Consider the following 17,175-nt stretch of genomic DNA (forward strand, 5'->3'; position numbering starts at 1 on the left):
TGGGCTAGGCCCGGTACCAACAAGTTGGTCAGGGTTGGTCGAAAGGGAGAGTAGAATTCTCAAGTCAGTCCCCAAGCATAATTAGTATCTTGGAAAAACCCGCTAGCGAGTGCTATTCGACGTCAGATGCAAGTATCAAGAGAATCCTCAAAAGGGACTAGTTTTTTAGGAATTCTAAGCAGAAGTGGGAGCTACATGGGAATTGATGCAAGGCAATTATTTGGATCCCACTAAGGGGAGACTATAAAAAGGAATGGAAGATGAATGGAAAAGGGGGTTGGGAAACACAAGGAGGTAATAAAACAAGAGGGAAGGAGAGAAGTATACGGACTAGGTGTGGGAGGAGCAAAGGTGAGAGAGTTGGGTTATCAAAGCAACGTTTGAAGCCATACCTAGTAGGAGTGCAAGGAAACATACCAACAATTAAATTGGGAGCTCAAATTCCTCCCCCCATAGGGAGTACCACTGGGTTTGGGTACCACATATGGTACACAATTATTTTTTTTTATTATTATTATTTTTAGATGGAGAGTATATATAAGAAAAATTGTGCATACAGACTTCTCAATAAAAATATTTAAATGATTTCTAAAAAGAAAAAAGTAAAGGAATTACTAAAATTGAATTGAAAGTTCAAATTTATTTCTGTAAAGTTGCATTTGGAATCTTAAATTTGGATTTGGATTTTAATCAATAGATTTGTAATTCCTTGATTACAAATCCATCGTCAATTTTGGATATCATTTCAAATCCAAAGATTTTAAAAGTTCAAATTATTGATCTTTTAAAACTATACAAACAAGGTGTCTGAATTTATTCATAGGTCCAAATCCAGATATCCAAATGCACCATTGTATATTATTCGGTTATTATTATATCACCAAGCGATTCATTCAACTTTAGGCTCATTTTTTGCCTTTCCAGAGATAAATTACAGTGTCCTTTTCCATTGATTATTCTCTTCTTTTATATTTTCAATTAAGCAAAAAAAAAAAAAAAAAAAATCTGCCCAAGAGAAATTCACTTCAAAGTTCAAAACCTTTAAAGCCTAGCTCTTTGCAGTTCTAACTTGCCAATAGTACCCAAGTGGACTTCATCTGGACCATCTGCAATTCGTAATGTTCTTGCGGTGGCCCAAAGATGTGCTAGAACGGTATCAGAAGATAAACCAGCTCCACCATGCACTTGCATTGCCATGTCAAGCACCTTCAATGCCATGTTTGGGGCTGCTACCTGCTCCACATACAACCAGACCACTTTAAAAGAAAATTCAGCAACAAAATAACCATAAGCCAAGATTGGATTCCGGCAATTCATATTACAAACAACAATAATTATCAAACAAAAAAATAAATTTACAACCAACAATTACCTTGGCCATTGCAATTATCCCACGGGCCTTCTTGTTTCCAAGCCTATCAAGTTGGTCAGCTGCTTCCAAAACCAACAATCTGGCTTTCTCTAGCTCTATCCGACACTGAATCAAAGAGCAAATATAAGAAGACTGCTATAATACTGCAGCTAGGAGGAGAATCTAAAATATAAGGATTCAAGGTGGACCACTAGTTCAGCACAAGTACTTCTAGTTTTTGTATTATTGATTTAGCTTACATTATTATTTCATATTTTGTGATGTGTAGCTACAAATTTTTTCAATTTTCTATAATAGAGTTTACCTTTGCAATATCTGAAATAAATGAACCTTGTTCTGCAATCAACTTTCCAAACACTCTCCTACTAAGAGCCCTCTGAGCCATCATCTGCATGCCACGCTCAGCGGCACCAATCAGTCTCATGCAGTGGTGCAGCCTTCCCGGTCCTAGCCTACCCTGCAAGCAACTCAGTACCAAATATAAGATATCCATGTTGGTACACCAAGAAGCAGCTCAATAAATGTCACGTAAACTCTTCAAATTTCAATAAATGAAACACAACCATCAATCAAATTATCACATCTGCGCCAGGGGATGAGTTGGGTACCTACCTGGTTTTAATCCTACATATGACAAGTAACAATCATTTCTACTTTCAGCATATGAATGTCAGAAACAAAACCTTTTTCTTCTTCTTGGTTTAAGACCAAGAAGCTTGCTGCACTTACACTGATATGCACTATAAAAACAGAGAAAACTGTCGATGTTTATGGAAATTTATAGAAGTTTCAACGTTCCCTAGGAAATGCAATTTGTTGTGAAATATATGGAAGACAAATAAATTTGAAAAACCACTGTTTCATGTTTGCCAAGATCTTAAAAGTGGAGGCCTTGGGTTTCACCTATGAGAGGGGAAACCCCCCCTCAACCCAAAAAACACACAAATTCATAATGCAGCAGGGAAGGCATTGAACAACTATACCTGGGCAATCTCAAATCCACGTCCTTCTCCCAATAGAATATTCTTTGCTGGCACACGTACATTGACAAATGATACTTCTGCATGCCCATGAGGTGCATCATCAAAGCCAAACACCATTAGGGGTCTCTTTATGTGTACTCCAGGAGTATGGGTATCCACTATGATCATAGACTGTTGTTTATGCTTAGCGGCATTGAAGTCAGTTTTTCCCTGGATATTGTTCAGATAACATTCCTTTAACTACATGAATGGAAATTTGGACTTTTCATGCTATGCCAAACAAGAACTAACCATGACTATGAGAACTTTGCACCTGGGATCCATGGCCCCACTTGTCCACCACTTTGTCCCATTAATGACATATGTATCTCCTTCTCTGCACATGGATTTAACAAGCAGTCATTTATAAATTGAAAGCAGAAGCTCTGAAAAAAATTGTCATGTGCCACATATAGTTATATCCCATATATCCACAGAAGAAGTTTGGATGACTATTGGGAAACAAAGTCCCTGTACTTGAAAAAAATGATTTTGATAAACAGAATACTCCCTTTACAAAGGTGCTGCACACTACCTTTTAATAGAACACTCAATATTGGTAGCATCAGAAGATGCAACTTGTGGTTCTGTCATTGCAAATCCAGATCGGATCTTACCATTGAGCAAAGGTATAAGCCATTCATGTAGCTGTTCTTTATTTCCATAACGCAACAATACCTAAAATGAAAAGGAATTTTTTTCTAATACTTTTATTCAAAAGAGAAAATAGATCAAATACACACTATATGTATTGGCCTATTCCTAAAGACAGACACTCCCAAATTCAGAAAGTCTAGGAAGTCGAAAGGAAAAAGAACTGCTGTAACCAGATCAAGCGAAACATGCATTGTAGGTAGCATTCATATTTTGCAAGAAAATTCAAAACCATATCAAATACACACTATATGTATTGGCCTATTCCTAAAGACAGACACTCCCAAATTCAGAAAGTCTAGGAAGTCGAAAGGAAAAAGAACTGCTGTAACCAGATCAAGCGAAACATGCATTGTAGGTAGCATTCATATTTTGCAAGAAAATTCAAAACCATATCAATAAATATATATATTTTTGATAAGTAAGAAAAATTATGTACAAGAAAGAAGAGAGTCTATAAACATCGGGAGAGAATCACTAGTTGTGAGTCTCCAAACCAGAGACCAGTCAGATGAAGAGCCAATGAAAGAGACAAGAAGTTGATTTGTTGAGCTCTCCACATATTCAAACATGCAGTTATCGTGTTCCCTCCAAATGCACCATATCAAACATAACAATGTCAAATTCCAATATCAAATGAGCGTTTCCCCAACCAATTCCTCCATCCAAAAAGAAGATCTGGCACACTTCTTGGTAAAACCCAAGTAAGCCAAAGGATCTAAAGACAAAACACCACAATTGGTAGGCAATCTCACTGGCCAAAACCATATCAATCATTTTACAAATCTAAAAATCAACAAAACATTTGATTCTCCAACTGACCACAACTACGAGTTACGTCCCAAAGGTTGCGAAATGATCATCACTCTTTCTAATTTGATATTTTTCACAGAATCTCAAGATCTCATTCAAACAAAAGAGGAGGTGTGATGTGGTAACAACACTAAAAATCATTTGTGAATCTAGAGAATCTGAAAGTTTAATGTACCTCCATATTTCCAGTGTCAGGTGCACCACAATTAAACACCTGTGGAGCCCAAACGGAACGACCCATAATCTCACAAAGGTATCCATATTCAAGGTTTGAGAGGCCTGCACCCAGTAACTGATCATATGCACCATTAGGGAGAGTATGGTTGCTCCCATCAAAAATCAGTTTTCTTGCCCTTGTAGCACTATCAATCTGCACAGTGTACACAAACTCAAAGGAATAAGCAAAATGTCATTCATTCAGAAAAATATTATCTTCAACAACTAATTTATAAGGAAGGAATTCTAGACTTTGAAAAAGTAAAAATAAATATAGAATGTATGCATGGGAAATTAAGACATACAGGTATAAATAAATTCCATAAGCCTTCCTTCTTTGCTAGTTCCTTTAACTTCTCCTCTTCTGGATGAACTGTCCATCGCGATGAAGACTGAGCAAGTTTGTAAAATTCACTTTCCATGGGGTATATGTGATCTTCCATGAATTTGATCAATCTATTTCTCAATTCCTGAACTCTTTTACTAGGAACAAACCTCCCCACTCCACTTGAAAGCCCTTGATTTTCATTCTCATTACCAGATAGTTTCAAATACTGTTTTGCAATTGGAACTGATCCATAGAAAGAAGAAAATATCCTTAGAGAATAGCTTTGGGTAGATAAATACTCTAGGAAGGAAATTTATCTGCATGCTAAAGATTGTGCAAATTCAAGGCCAAAAAAGTTCATTAATTGGTATAGCTACCAGATGGAGGATGCTCAGGAAGCACAGATTGTCGTTGAATAAATGCCCATGCTGAGTCAATAAAAGAATTAGCTAATTTCCCTGTGAGTTGGGCACGCTTACCTCCTGAAGCATTACCCTGCATTGTCATGGTAAAGCAGATATTATCCTGATGTGTTCAGAGCTCACTTCCTATGACAAAAAGCTTATTTATATATATATAACATTTGAAAATATACCATAGTCCATCTATTGTACACTCCTGCATAGATTGATGCCCCACGGAACAAGGAAAAGGCAACATAAAACTTCCACTCAGCAACAGGCCATGGTTTTCTCTGCATTGAAAATGTGGTACCATTGATTGTGAAAAACAAAGTGTATGATTGCCTGGTACAATATTTTACGAGACTACAAAAGATGGCCATGGAAGGCAAACAGTAGCATAGCCAATACAGGGGAATGAAATTAGTTGACTAGCAAGGTATGGAATTGCAATACATCATACAGTCCTATTCGATCAGATTATAGCTTAGACACTGCATTTTAACTCATAAAAGGCCTTAAGAAATGATGAGATCAAGTTAGTTACATAGCACCGAGTATTCTTATTGTCTTCCTCAATCCCTGACATTATTTTGAAGATTTTAATAATAACAAAAACAAATCTCTTAATGATTGTCTGAATTTCCTCATAAGAGGAAGTTATTTTGGACAAATGAGAATACAGACCTCAATTCAATCAAATTTATCAATGTGACTTACAGCTGCATAGCAGTATTCTGCCAAATATTCTGCCAGTGAAGGAATGCCTTCTGGAATTCCAGCAAGTTCCATACCTTCACCTTGCTGTCCATCTCCAAGCCCAATTCTCAAAATATAATGCTGTCAAGGAAAGAAAAAACGATAACTTGAAATATTTAGTGAACACTTAACCCTAATGTAGTTACATTATCAGCCTAGTTTACTAGTGCCAAAGAAAATCAAATAGCCTACCAGAAGTATCCAAAACATTCAAATCAGAGGCTAAAAGAGAACAGATTGACATGTGACCAAAAAATACAACACAAAGTATAGAGATAGCACTCCATGCAAATAAGTGAAGTCTGTAAATTTTAATTACCAAACAGCTGTATGCAACATCACACATTTGGTTTCCAAGAGTAGACAGTTCCCAGTCAAGAATGCCAATAACTCGATCCTGCACCATTAAGCATATCTCAGTAGATGTGCAACCCAGAATATCTAAGCTGTTAGTACATGATCATTTGACCACATTAAGGGTCAACTAAAGTGTAAACAGTAACAAATTTGTATTTCTATTCCAACCATAAATATTTTTTGAAATTCTTAATTTGTAAAACAGAACATACACTGATTATAGTGGATGACTGAATGAAATTACAAATTCTGAAATCAGGTTGGATAAAGATATGTATTTAAATCAGTGAAGGCTTTTGAAATACTGAACCTCATTGGGATGAAATACAAGATTATCAATGCGAAAGTCTCCATGAACTAGGCCTGATGTTGCTCCTGAAGAATCTTCAAGAGGAATGTGTTGCCGTAGCCAATTAGCAAGCTCAATCATCTTTGGATTTCTCTCAGGTTTACCCTCAGCAGTTGAAGCTATATACTGTGTAGCCCACCTTTCTACCTAAAACAAGCATACAATTCATACAAAGTAAAAATTTGGGTGATAGCCCTGCGTTTAGTTAGGAGCTTTCACAAATTTTCATGGATGTGATTAATACAAAACAGCTGCTACACAATACGTTAGTACATTATCATGCATGAAGTTTGTTATTAGAATTGAGCGGCAGGTAGTCATATTCTACGCACCTTCAACTCAATCTGTGAGAATTTTGCATTTGAAATTACACATGTCAAGGTACAATATACATATAGATAAAATTAGATTATCTAAAAATTTCAGAACATTACCTGCCGTTTACAATAGTTGTCAAGGCGCCCATATTTTGTGAGACCAATGGCATCCACATTAGTGGAATGTAGAGAAGCTAAAGTTTTTGCAGTTGCTTGATATATTGCCCTCCTCTTATCAGGTGATACACCCTGATGGAACAGAAACAATCATACAAGTCAACCCATCAAGCTGATTGTTATTTGCACCAAAAATCCAAGTACTATATTTGACAAGTGAAAACTCAACACATTAAGAGTTATTGTTTCAAACTGATCATGAAACACAATGTAGTCAAGAAAATGCCATACCGGCAGTGTGGGGTCTACAAAAATGCGTCCATCCAAATACTCCATGATGTAAAATGCAGTTCCAATTACACTTGAGTCAGTACACAAACAGAAAGCTTTTGGGACTGGAACTTGTGTATGAGTGCCCAACGCCCGGAGAACCTGTCCCACCAAGAATTGAGAATTTCAAATTCAACATTCCTTAACCTTTGGCCTGGTAAATAAAACCCATTGATTTTCTTTAAAGTCGTCTATTCTGAGCAGACACTTTTCGCCCATCATTTTTTTTTATGACCCACCAAGATGAAATTGGGCAGTGTCCTTAATATTTGGTGTAATAAAAAAAAAGTGTGTTGTGATGGACATTTATGAAAGTAGTTTTGACTTTCTTTTATCCTAGGAAATAACGAAATTGCAACCTTTTATATTTCAGTTTTGTTTTGTTTTTGTTTATCACAAAAGCTGGGACAAAGAAAGAACCTGAAACTCTCTATCAACGGCGTGAGCAGACTGAAGCAATTTCCCCGGTGGCTTCTTCCTCAAAACGTAACGTTTCACCGAATCCCCCATTGATGATCTCACTTCCATCAGATACGTAGGATTCGATTGCCCGTGCCCGAACTATAAAACCCACAAATAAAATCGGATCAAAACCAACACAGAGAGAGAGAGAGAGAGTCAGAGAGAAATGGAGGGGACCTGAGAGACGGTGAAATCAGAGGGATGAAGAGGGAAGCCAGGGACGTTGGCGGAGGCATAGGCCAACAACGCCTTCTGATCGAGGGCGTGAGCTGGGTCCACTTTCGCTACCATCTCAGATGTACGGGAAGCCATTATTCTTCTTCCAACTTGGAGGATTTCAACGCCTTTCTCAAGAAAACCAAATCATATATATTATTAACGCACACACAGAGAGACAGAGACAAAGACAGAAACCGAAACAGAGAGAGTGTGAGAGAGAGCTAAGGATTGGATTGGATAGGAACGTTGGACCTTTGGAAATGTCGAGTGGAGTCGATTAGAGTCGGACATAATTAAGTTCTATAGACCTACCTATCACACGCCGACACGCGTCAAAGCCGATGTTTCTTTCCTTCTCTTTTTTTTCCTTCCTGATTTGGTCATTTTGGATTTGGACGATGATAAATTTAGAATTTCCGATTTCGTATATATAGACAAAAGACAAATAAAGTGGAGAGAAGATATGCTTTCAAAAAAAAAAGTGGAGAGAAGATATCGTAAGATCAAGACTCTGACCCACACTGTTTTTTTATTTAGGATTTCTCACGTTATCAATTATTGCGATATGGTTTCATAAAAAAAAAAAAAAATGATATGATTGGTATTTTTTTTTTTTTGATAAACATGATATGGTCGGTATATATTATTAACCCCAATCATAATCTTAATATATATGATTGGTATATATTATGATTGGGGCTAATAATATATACCAATCTTTATAGACTGGTATTGGTACTTCACAACTCATCATTTTTGTTTATTCTTATTTTTTCATTGCAAAAACAAATTTACCATATAAAAACATCATCATTTGTCACGTTGACACCTTAGAAAATTTTTGAAAGTTTTTAAGTTACAAAACAAATTTTGTATTGCAATTATGTTACGAAGATTTTGAATTTTTTTGGGGCCAAATTATTGTGAATTTTCGTAAATTATAGAATTGGTTGAATTAAGAAAAATTAAAGCAAAATTAAATAAATTTTAAATTGGTTTTACTTGATATATATAAAATGTAATTCGGACAAGGTATTGTTCATCGCCAAACCAAAGAAAAATTATCTCTGAGTGTGTGTGTGTGTTATACCACCACTAATTCATGGATTGGAGATTAGATTGTGTTGATTTGTTCAACAGTAGATTTGGGTTTATTTGCAGTGGTAAGTTGCAAATTAGCTTTTGATTTGGGTTGCATGTGGTTGACACTATGGGTGCTACAGTGGTAGATTGATGGTTGACACTATGGGTGCTACAGTGGTAGATTGATGGTTGACATCATGGGTGCTACAGTGGTAGATTGATGGTCGATTTGTGGGTTGGTAGATCAGTGGTTGTGGTTGCATGTGGGTTAAGGCTGTGATTTGGGTTGATTGTCAGTTTGATTTTGTTGTGGTTGATTTGTGATTTGTGATTGATAGATTGTTTGGGTGGTGGTACGAAAGGAGAGAGCTTGGTGGAGGTGGGGCTGGATTGAGAGGAAGAGAGAGAGGAAGAATAAAAAATAAATAAAATAAGATTTTAAAGATAGTGTATTAAGTCTGATGTAGGAGTATTTACAAATGAGTTTGTAAAAATAGTATTGTACACTTCATTTGGCTAAATTTGCAGCGAGGCTACTGGTGAATGCTCTAAGTTAAGCATGTTCATACAGTAGATACTTGGGTAAAATAGTAGGAACTCCAAATCCCTCCAGTCCCATACAAAATATTTGTTGAACAAAAGGAGTATTCTACCATGCATTCTATTTGCTATCTGTCCTCCATAACCAACATATCATCACACCCATTTGTTTCATGATATACGTGATGTGTATAGTGTATACACCATCCAATCACCGGTCATCAATTTCCAGCAATTAACAAGAAGAGTAGGGAGACCCAAGGACGAGTGACCCGTAGAGGTTAATGATGAGTTGATAATGGCTAATTTGATTCTAAAATGATATTACAATATCGCAAAATTCCAAACTATTGTGAGACCATATTGGGTTGCCTAGAGTTCAGTCAACATTATTAGTAGTTGTCCCCAAGAAAACAGAAAATCTGGCCTGGATTGCCTAGAACACTACCATTAGTATTGAGATTAAAATCTTGTGAACACAAGTAGAGAGCGAAGTAAAATCTGATGTAAAGACAAGCATTGCGAGATAACCACACTTGCCATAGGGTGAAGGTTTACAAAAGCATTCCAAGGGCGATGTGAGGAAAGGGCTGACGGCTAGAGCTGACATTCTCTTAAAGCCAAACAAAGAGGGGTTGGTCAAAGAAATTGATTGGGTGGGGAAGTGGAGGGGATCGCATATATTCCTATCCCATTGTCCCCTTGAAAGATATCCAAATAAGGTTGATTGAACCGTCCTCTCCATCCAAACAAGCTGTAAAAAAACCAAACCACCGCCAAGAACATTGTCTCTCACACACACATATAAGAGAAGAAAAGTAAACCCTTACACACACTACAACCACCTGAACTAGACTCAACTAAACCCTCACACACACACTCACACACACATACATACGGGAAAAGACCCTAAACTAAATTTAAATCCTTACTACTACAAAATGCAGAGTGTTGACTGGATCAGAAGAGAAGGGGACCCAACACAAACCCTTACTACTAGGATGTGCAGTGTTGACTTGATGATAACTACAACTAAAATGAAGAGGATGTAAGTTATGCAATTGTCTTTTGCCAGTCCAAGGAAAAAACCTAAACACCTTCATTAAATCTCAAAAGAACCTTAACATAAAAAAACCTAACTTCCAATACAACGCAGAATCTTCCACATATCCATCATAAACACTTCGCACTTGCACGCTTCTTAACATAACACAACTGCACAAATCTTAACATGACACAATGGATAAAATACTCAGTGATGCGTCTAACGCCACATTTATACAATTGTTCACAGCATATGATTAAAGTTGAGCCTATTGCTAGTCTCACCATTTATTCTTACACCTTTGCTAGTCTTTTGGTAGACCTCTTACAATCCAGCTCACTAGTTGATATCCAGATTGCTACTTGACTGAATAATTATCATGTAAATGCCCATTGACAACCAAATTTTACTTCATTATGCTAAAAAACTTGCATATAATTGCATGACTTTGGATTTAAGTTTCCAGGACTGGAATTATTATTTAATTCAAAGAGCTATACCATGTACACGTGCAAGAGTCATAAAAAGTATTGTAGAAACTAGAAAGCACCCAATGCGAAACTTCTCATAATCATGGATAGGATATCTCCAAAAAATTGATTTCTAGAGATTGGAGTTTCAAGCAACATGTTTTCAATATCTAATATTTACAGGTTTCAAACAAACTATAACTTCTACAGAATATAATATGATGCACCAGGTTTTCAAGATAGGATCTTAAAAGCTTCGAATAAACTACAGCTAGCACAAGGACTAAGTACCAGTACCCCAGACCACAACCCTTCCTTGCCATCACATGATTTTTAGTTATCAAAACATTTTTCAGGCTTTGGTGCCATAAAAAATATCATCATGAAATGGTATCAGATGCAATGCCAAAGGCTAAAAGAATAAAAGTATACCTACATCCAACTAATTGGAAAGTTATTAGTCAAAATGGAAAATGCAGTTTATTTCTAGTTTTAGTTCACTTGTTACAGATGGACCAAAAGTTTTCCTGCAATTTTGTGAAAACCTGTGAAAAGCGCCTAAATAGTCTAGAAAACCAAACTGCTGCTGAGATCATTATCTCTCTCTCTCAAACACACACACACACAAGAAAAGAAAAGGAACCCTTACAACTACCACCACCTAAACTAAAACAAACCTAACACACACACAAGAGAATGGGACCCAATACTAAACTAAATACTTATTAGTACAACATGCATAGTTGTGACTCAATAAGAAGAGATGTAAGTTATGCCAATTGTTTCTATCAAGTTGCAAGTCCAAGACACACATCAACAGGCCCAAAAAAGTAAACTTATACACCTTAATAAAATCTCAAAAGAACCTAACTTCAAAGACAACACAAAGACTTCCACAGATCCATCATAAGCAAGTTGCATGCCACTTAACATGACATGATGGACAAGATACTCAGCAATGCATATAAGACGTAACATTTAATTTGTACATTTCTTTACAGCATATGCTTAACGTCAAGCTCATTGCGAGTCCATCATTTATTCTTTTGGTAGACCTCTTGCCTAGCACACAGATTGCTACTTCACTGAAAACAATTATCATGCGGATGCCCATCGACATCCTAAATTTAAGCTTAACACTGCTAGTTGACATTTTATTGAGCCCTGAGATTATGCTTAAAAACTCATATATCAATTACATGATTTCAGATTTAAAATTCCAGGATTGGAACTATTATTTAATTCAAATAGCAATACATGAGCAATAGTCATATCAAGTATAGAGAAAGTACCTGGTGTGAAACACCTTGTAATTTAAGAATATGATAGCTCCAAAACATTGATTTCTAGAGAATTAAAGTTTCAAGCAACAAGTTTTCAAGATCTAATATTACAGGTTTCAAACAAACAACTTCTAGAGAATGTAATATGATGCAACAGGTTTTCAATATACGATCTTACATGCTCCAAATCAACTACAGCTTGAACAAGGCCTTAGTAACGGTACTTGGTGGAGTAGTCCTTAGGAGCAATCACCAGACCACGACCTTTCCTTGCCCCACGGTAGACTGTCTCGACAATGTCAACGAACTCTTGCTTGTCCTTGAGAGCCCAGTTTATCTTGTTGTTATTTCCAGTGCCAAGATCAATCATAATGTGCTTATTTCTGAAGAAGAACATGACTGTGGATGGGTCATAGAGCTCGTACATAGTGTTGAAATCAGGCACCTCAGTGATGTCCACAAGATAGATAACAGCAAAGTTTTTGATAGTCTCGGCAACAGAAGCCAGCACTTCATCCATCTAAATATAAACTCAATCGATTAGACCATCATCATACAATACTCATGAATAACGACAGAGCCAAGTGAAATGATCCTCAAAAGCCACAAAAAAAAAAAAAAATCAATTTTTGTTTCAAATGATGATGCCTAAAAGACTATTAATTTAAAGCGTTGATCGCTGTCTGCTGACCTATAGACTATAGTGAAGTCTCAGTAGCAAACCACTAACCCCATTTAGTACCTGACAGCATGTAATTCAGTAAACTATTGTGCCCAGCAAAGAAGGATATGACATAATTTCCCCGCCCCGTGCAGATTGTCCCTACCCACGAGACGGGGTTGCATTTTTCTTGCCTTACCCTGCCCCTAATGTGTGTTTCTAACCTCCAAAACAGTCATCTATCTCTTAACACCCTCACCACCGCCCCGCCCCGCCCTGTCTAGCCCAATACGGGATTTCTATGCCCCGACCTGTTGTCAATCCTAATTACAAACGTTTCTATCTAGACACTCTAAAAAAAGAAACGCAAGCTCTATCCATATATATGCATATAATACTAAACTCAACTTGAATAAAACTAAACCCATAAATAAAATCCGAAATAAATTGGGATCCATGAATTATTATAGCTAGTTTGAAGCTGAAATACAATATGGGTTATGTTAAATAATGAAAATTAAAAAAAAGGATGAATGAATTTTTCGCCACTAGTAAAAGAAAGATTAGGGTTTTCCCCAAAATAAAAATTGAAATGAAAAAAAGGGAAGAGAAGGAAAGAACCTGCATGCAGGTCTCGTCCCAGTCATGACCGAAGCGGATGACGACGAGTCGTTCTTCCTCGGCGAGGATGGCCTGGTCCACCGCCCATCCTGAGTGCAGATGTGGTAGCAGGTACGACATCCTCCCTCTCGATTGATTCACCAAAACAAGATAATAATAACTACGCTACTTATTTATTTAGCCCGTTTGGTGCGTCTCTTTGAATAAATAGTATTCAATTTTTTTTGGAAAACATGTGCCGGTTAAAAAATAATATTTTAAAATTGTAAATATGTGTTTAAAATGAGGTATTAAACAATTATTTTTATGTACAAAATGCTTGAAGATTTAGAGGAGAAAGAGTTTGAGTTATGAGGTTAATAGCATCTTGTAATTATTTTTTTTTTTTAAAAAGCCTTATTTTTAACCATTAGTTATCGTTTGACACTGAATTTGCGATTCTTATAAATTTACCACAAATCAAATTCACAAAATCAAAAAAATTAAAAAAAAAGTGAAAAAATGTATAATATTTAAAAATTGCAAATATGTGTTTAAAATGAGGTACTAAACAGTTATTTTTACGTATAAAATGCTTGAGGATTTAGAGGAGAAAGAGTTCAAGTTACCGGGTTAATAGCATCTTATAATTATTTTTCAAAAAAAAAAAAAAACCTTATTTTTAACCACTAGTTATCATTTGACACTGTTCGAATTTGCGATTCTTATATATTTACCACAGATCGGATTCACAAAATCAAGAAAAGTAAAAAAAAAATGTGGGGTTAGCAGTAGACAAGATAAGTAAAAGTTTGTTAATTCAAGTTTGTTGATTTAACTATTGTGAAAAATGTTAAGAAAATTATTAGATTTTTTTTTGTGTGTATTTTTTATATATTATAAATTTAATAGTTATAATTGAAGATAAGAGTTTTGGTAGAAAGTAGAAATAACAATTGGTGCTAGTTGAATTACTAGACTCTTAAATAAAAAATTATTTTTTCTTTAGCATTTTTGTTAATCTAAAATTTAGTTACATTTTCTTATATTTTGCACTTAGGTTTATCAATTAAATTTTTCTTAAAAAAAGGTTTATCAATTGAATTCAACCATAAAATGATTCCATATTAAATAGAGAGGAATGGTACAATACTTTAAGAAATTATATCTAAGTTTTATCTTAATATCCTATTTGACATATAATGAAATAATTTTTTTTTTTATGAATAATATATATATATATATATATATATATATATATATATATATATATAAATATGAAAATATGATGTTGTGGGAAGTAAAAGGACCCAAATGGGCATATGGGCCTTTGGGCTGTAACATGGAGGGCCGACCTGCTCCAGGATTAACTCTATGAGTTGGCCCATACGCCGAGGGTCCGAGGATACAGCCGAGGACGAGTTTCTCCTCGGACAAGCCCTAGAGAATTCAAAGTTTCATTATGAAGGTCAAAGCACAACTCTGGAAAGACCAGTGGTTAAAAGGGGACATCCTGAATCTTCTAGATGCACCAGTATTAAAGAAAATATCAAGAGTAAAGGCTGCCACCTCCGCATTAAAGGCTCTGCACCTACCTCCCTGGCCGCATTAATGGGGAGGTGACCCCTGAACAGTGAGGTGGAAACTTCTAGTCACTGTTCAAAATGTATCAGGGAAGGAAGTATAAAAGGGGGGTAAAGGCCAAAGAAAATGGGGGATCAGAAAAACTAAGAAAGAAATTAAGAAATTGTAATCTTAAAGGAAGAAAAAGAAATAACAAAGAAGCAGTCTTCGGCTTGAGTCCGAGGAGATCCATTTGTCATTGTCGTTCGTTATTTACTTGTGTTTATTTACGAAAGCCTGTTGTTAAGCTCCCAGTACTTCTAACCTAGGTTCTAAGCCCACACTTTACAAATTTTATTGTTTAAGGCTCATTAGACCTGAGCCCGTGATTGTCTTTGGGTCAAGGTGTAATTGTGCACTTACAGATGTGTTACTAACTAATGTGACCAAATTACTATCCTGTAATTTAGGTTGATATATATAACAAATTTGTGTATTAAAGTTGTCAATGACATTCCAATGACCATTTCAATTTGTTCATTAGGAATTTGGAACATAATATTTCAATACCAATTTATTTCAACATAATGTTTTTGAAGATACAACTAATTTTAAATATATAAAAAAATGATTTTTTTTTCTAACACAAAATAAATAAACCTAAGTTTTTATCATATAGTTTTATACCATATCAAATTATCAATTAAAAACCAATCACTACACATTCGTAACATCATAATTACATAACAAGGATCCAATTAATTTAGTATGAGTCAATAGTTTAACCTAATATGACTAAATTCACATATCAAATAAAATAAAATAAAGATCGAATGAATCAAATTAGTAACTCAAATTACTCATAACAATAATATTAAATATTAAATAAACTTCAAAATTCATATTCTAAGAAGGAAATAGTAATATATATATAATATCAAGGAAAAAAAAAAAGTTTTGTTCACATTTTGCCCGAAAATCACCATATTGACTGGAATTTAGTTGAATAGATTGAAATTTAGGCAAAGTGAAATAGGGCTAACTCATACCAATTAACTAATTGGTGAGTGGAATGCAATTGATAAAGATATCACACACATTAGAATTCTTTTTCATGGTTTATGACCACGAGCATTCTAGGGCCTTAAAACAAATCGACCTAATAGTTTGGACAACCTTGCAAAATGTATCGTGTATATGTAACCATTCTCTCACGTAAAGGTGGATCCCACACTTGTGAGGTCTACCTCTATGTGAGAGGATGGTTACATATGCCCACTACACAATGGGTTTTCTCCTTGCCATCACAAGTAATAAAAATAAATATAGAAGGTAGCTTAAAGGGAACCCTAAGCCTTCCAAGAGAGGGGCAGCCTCCTCCATGACCATTTAATTTGTTGGTTGGCTAGCTTTAATTTTGTTCCAGGAATTTCCACAGACCTTATAACTCAAGTATAGGTCACAAGGAAGGAATTAGGGTCATCAAGGTGGGAAAAATATTAAGTATTCTTGAGTACAGTGACGAGGTAATCATTCACCTCACATTTATGACGGATCTCACTAATTAGATAGTATCAACTCTAATTTTAATCTTGAGGAATTTCTCCCTATAACAACTTGGTGTGTATGAGATGGAAAGACTATAAATACTTTAGGAAATAATAAGATATTTGAAGAGGTCTGAATACCTTTGTTTTAAAAAAAAAAAAAAAAAGAAGCTAAAATTAATATGTCAACAAAAATGGCAAATGACAAAAGGGGGGGGGGGGGTTTGGGTATATTAATAAGAAAATTAATTATTTATATTTTTTGTAAATGACAACCTTCACTAGGGTTTCCAAACCTTAAACTGACTTTTTCGAGCACTTGATTATTCCATGAGGTCTACCCGTCCCACAAAAACCAGACATTTAGAGTGGGGAATTCCTTTGGGTTTGCCCCAAAATGCATAAGAGTTTTAAACTTAGGATCTCATGTGAGACTTGAGAACCACTAGACCAATTCCTTGGAGTTAAAAATGACAGCCTTCCTGCTGCCAGAAAATAATATATTCTAGATACTTTTTAGTTTAACACATCATTCAAGCGTAAATATTTCCCATTCAAAACCAGAATAGAAACTCTGATGTTCCCTCATGGTTCTCAATTGAAACTAGCCATTGAGAATTTATTACATCGTTTTACCAAATGAAAATAAATTACAACAAAGTCATTC

At 35.5% G+C, this 17,175-nt stretch overlaps 2 protein-coding genes across 3 annotated transcripts; both read right to left on the reverse strand.

Moving 5' to 3' along the window:
* Nucleotides 1-791: 791 nt before the first annotated feature.
* LOC142625727 (putative acyl-CoA dehydrogenase IBR3) lies at nucleotides 792-8,196 on the reverse strand. Of its 2 annotated transcripts, XM_075799430.1 has the most exons (18): nucleotides 8,029-8,196; nucleotides 7,675-7,841; nucleotides 7,456-7,596; nucleotides 6,997-7,137; nucleotides 6,706-6,837; nucleotides 6,233-6,418; nucleotides 5,885-5,962; nucleotides 5,527-5,646; nucleotides 5,001-5,099; nucleotides 4,783-4,900; nucleotides 4,383-4,648; nucleotides 4,037-4,231; nucleotides 2,930-3,072; nucleotides 2,647-2,731; nucleotides 2,356-2,565; nucleotides 1,677-1,829; nucleotides 1,373-1,477; nucleotides 792-1,233 (listed from the first exon to the last, which is right to left on the reverse strand). In XM_075799430.1, exons 2-18 carry the CDS (start codon nucleotides 7,807-7,809, stop codon nucleotides 1,042-1,044), a joined length of 2,499 nt encoding a protein of 832 aa, XP_075655545.1. In that variant the 5' UTR covers nucleotides 7,810-7,841; nucleotides 8,029-8,196; the 3' UTR covers nucleotides 792-1,041. The 2 variants fall into 2 exon arrangements, with proteins under 2 accessions (XP_075655545.1, XP_075655544.1); XM_075799429.1 differs by lacking the exon at nucleotides 8,029-8,196 and having other exon boundaries at nucleotides 7,675-7,959.
* A 3,861-nt stretch (nucleotides 8,197-12,057) lies between these two features.
* LOC142624104 (thioredoxin-like protein YLS8) lies at nucleotides 12,058-13,618 on the reverse strand. Its single transcript, XM_075797609.1, has 2 exons — nucleotides 13,420-13,618; nucleotides 12,058-12,657 (listed from the first exon to the last, which is right to left on the reverse strand). Exons 1-2 carry the CDS (start codon nucleotides 13,537-13,539, stop codon nucleotides 12,349-12,351), a joined length of 429 nt encoding a protein of 142 aa, XP_075653724.1. The 5' UTR covers nucleotides 13,540-13,618; the 3' UTR covers nucleotides 12,058-12,348.
* Nucleotides 13,619-17,175: the final 3,557 nt, after the last annotated feature.

This window comes from Castanea sativa, chromosome 2, assembly GCF_040712315.1.
Source record: "Castanea sativa cultivar Marrone di Chiusa Pesio chromosome 2, ASM4071231v1".
Lineage (NCBI taxonomy): Eukaryota > Viridiplantae > Streptophyta > Magnoliopsida > Fagales > Fagaceae > Castanea > Castanea sativa.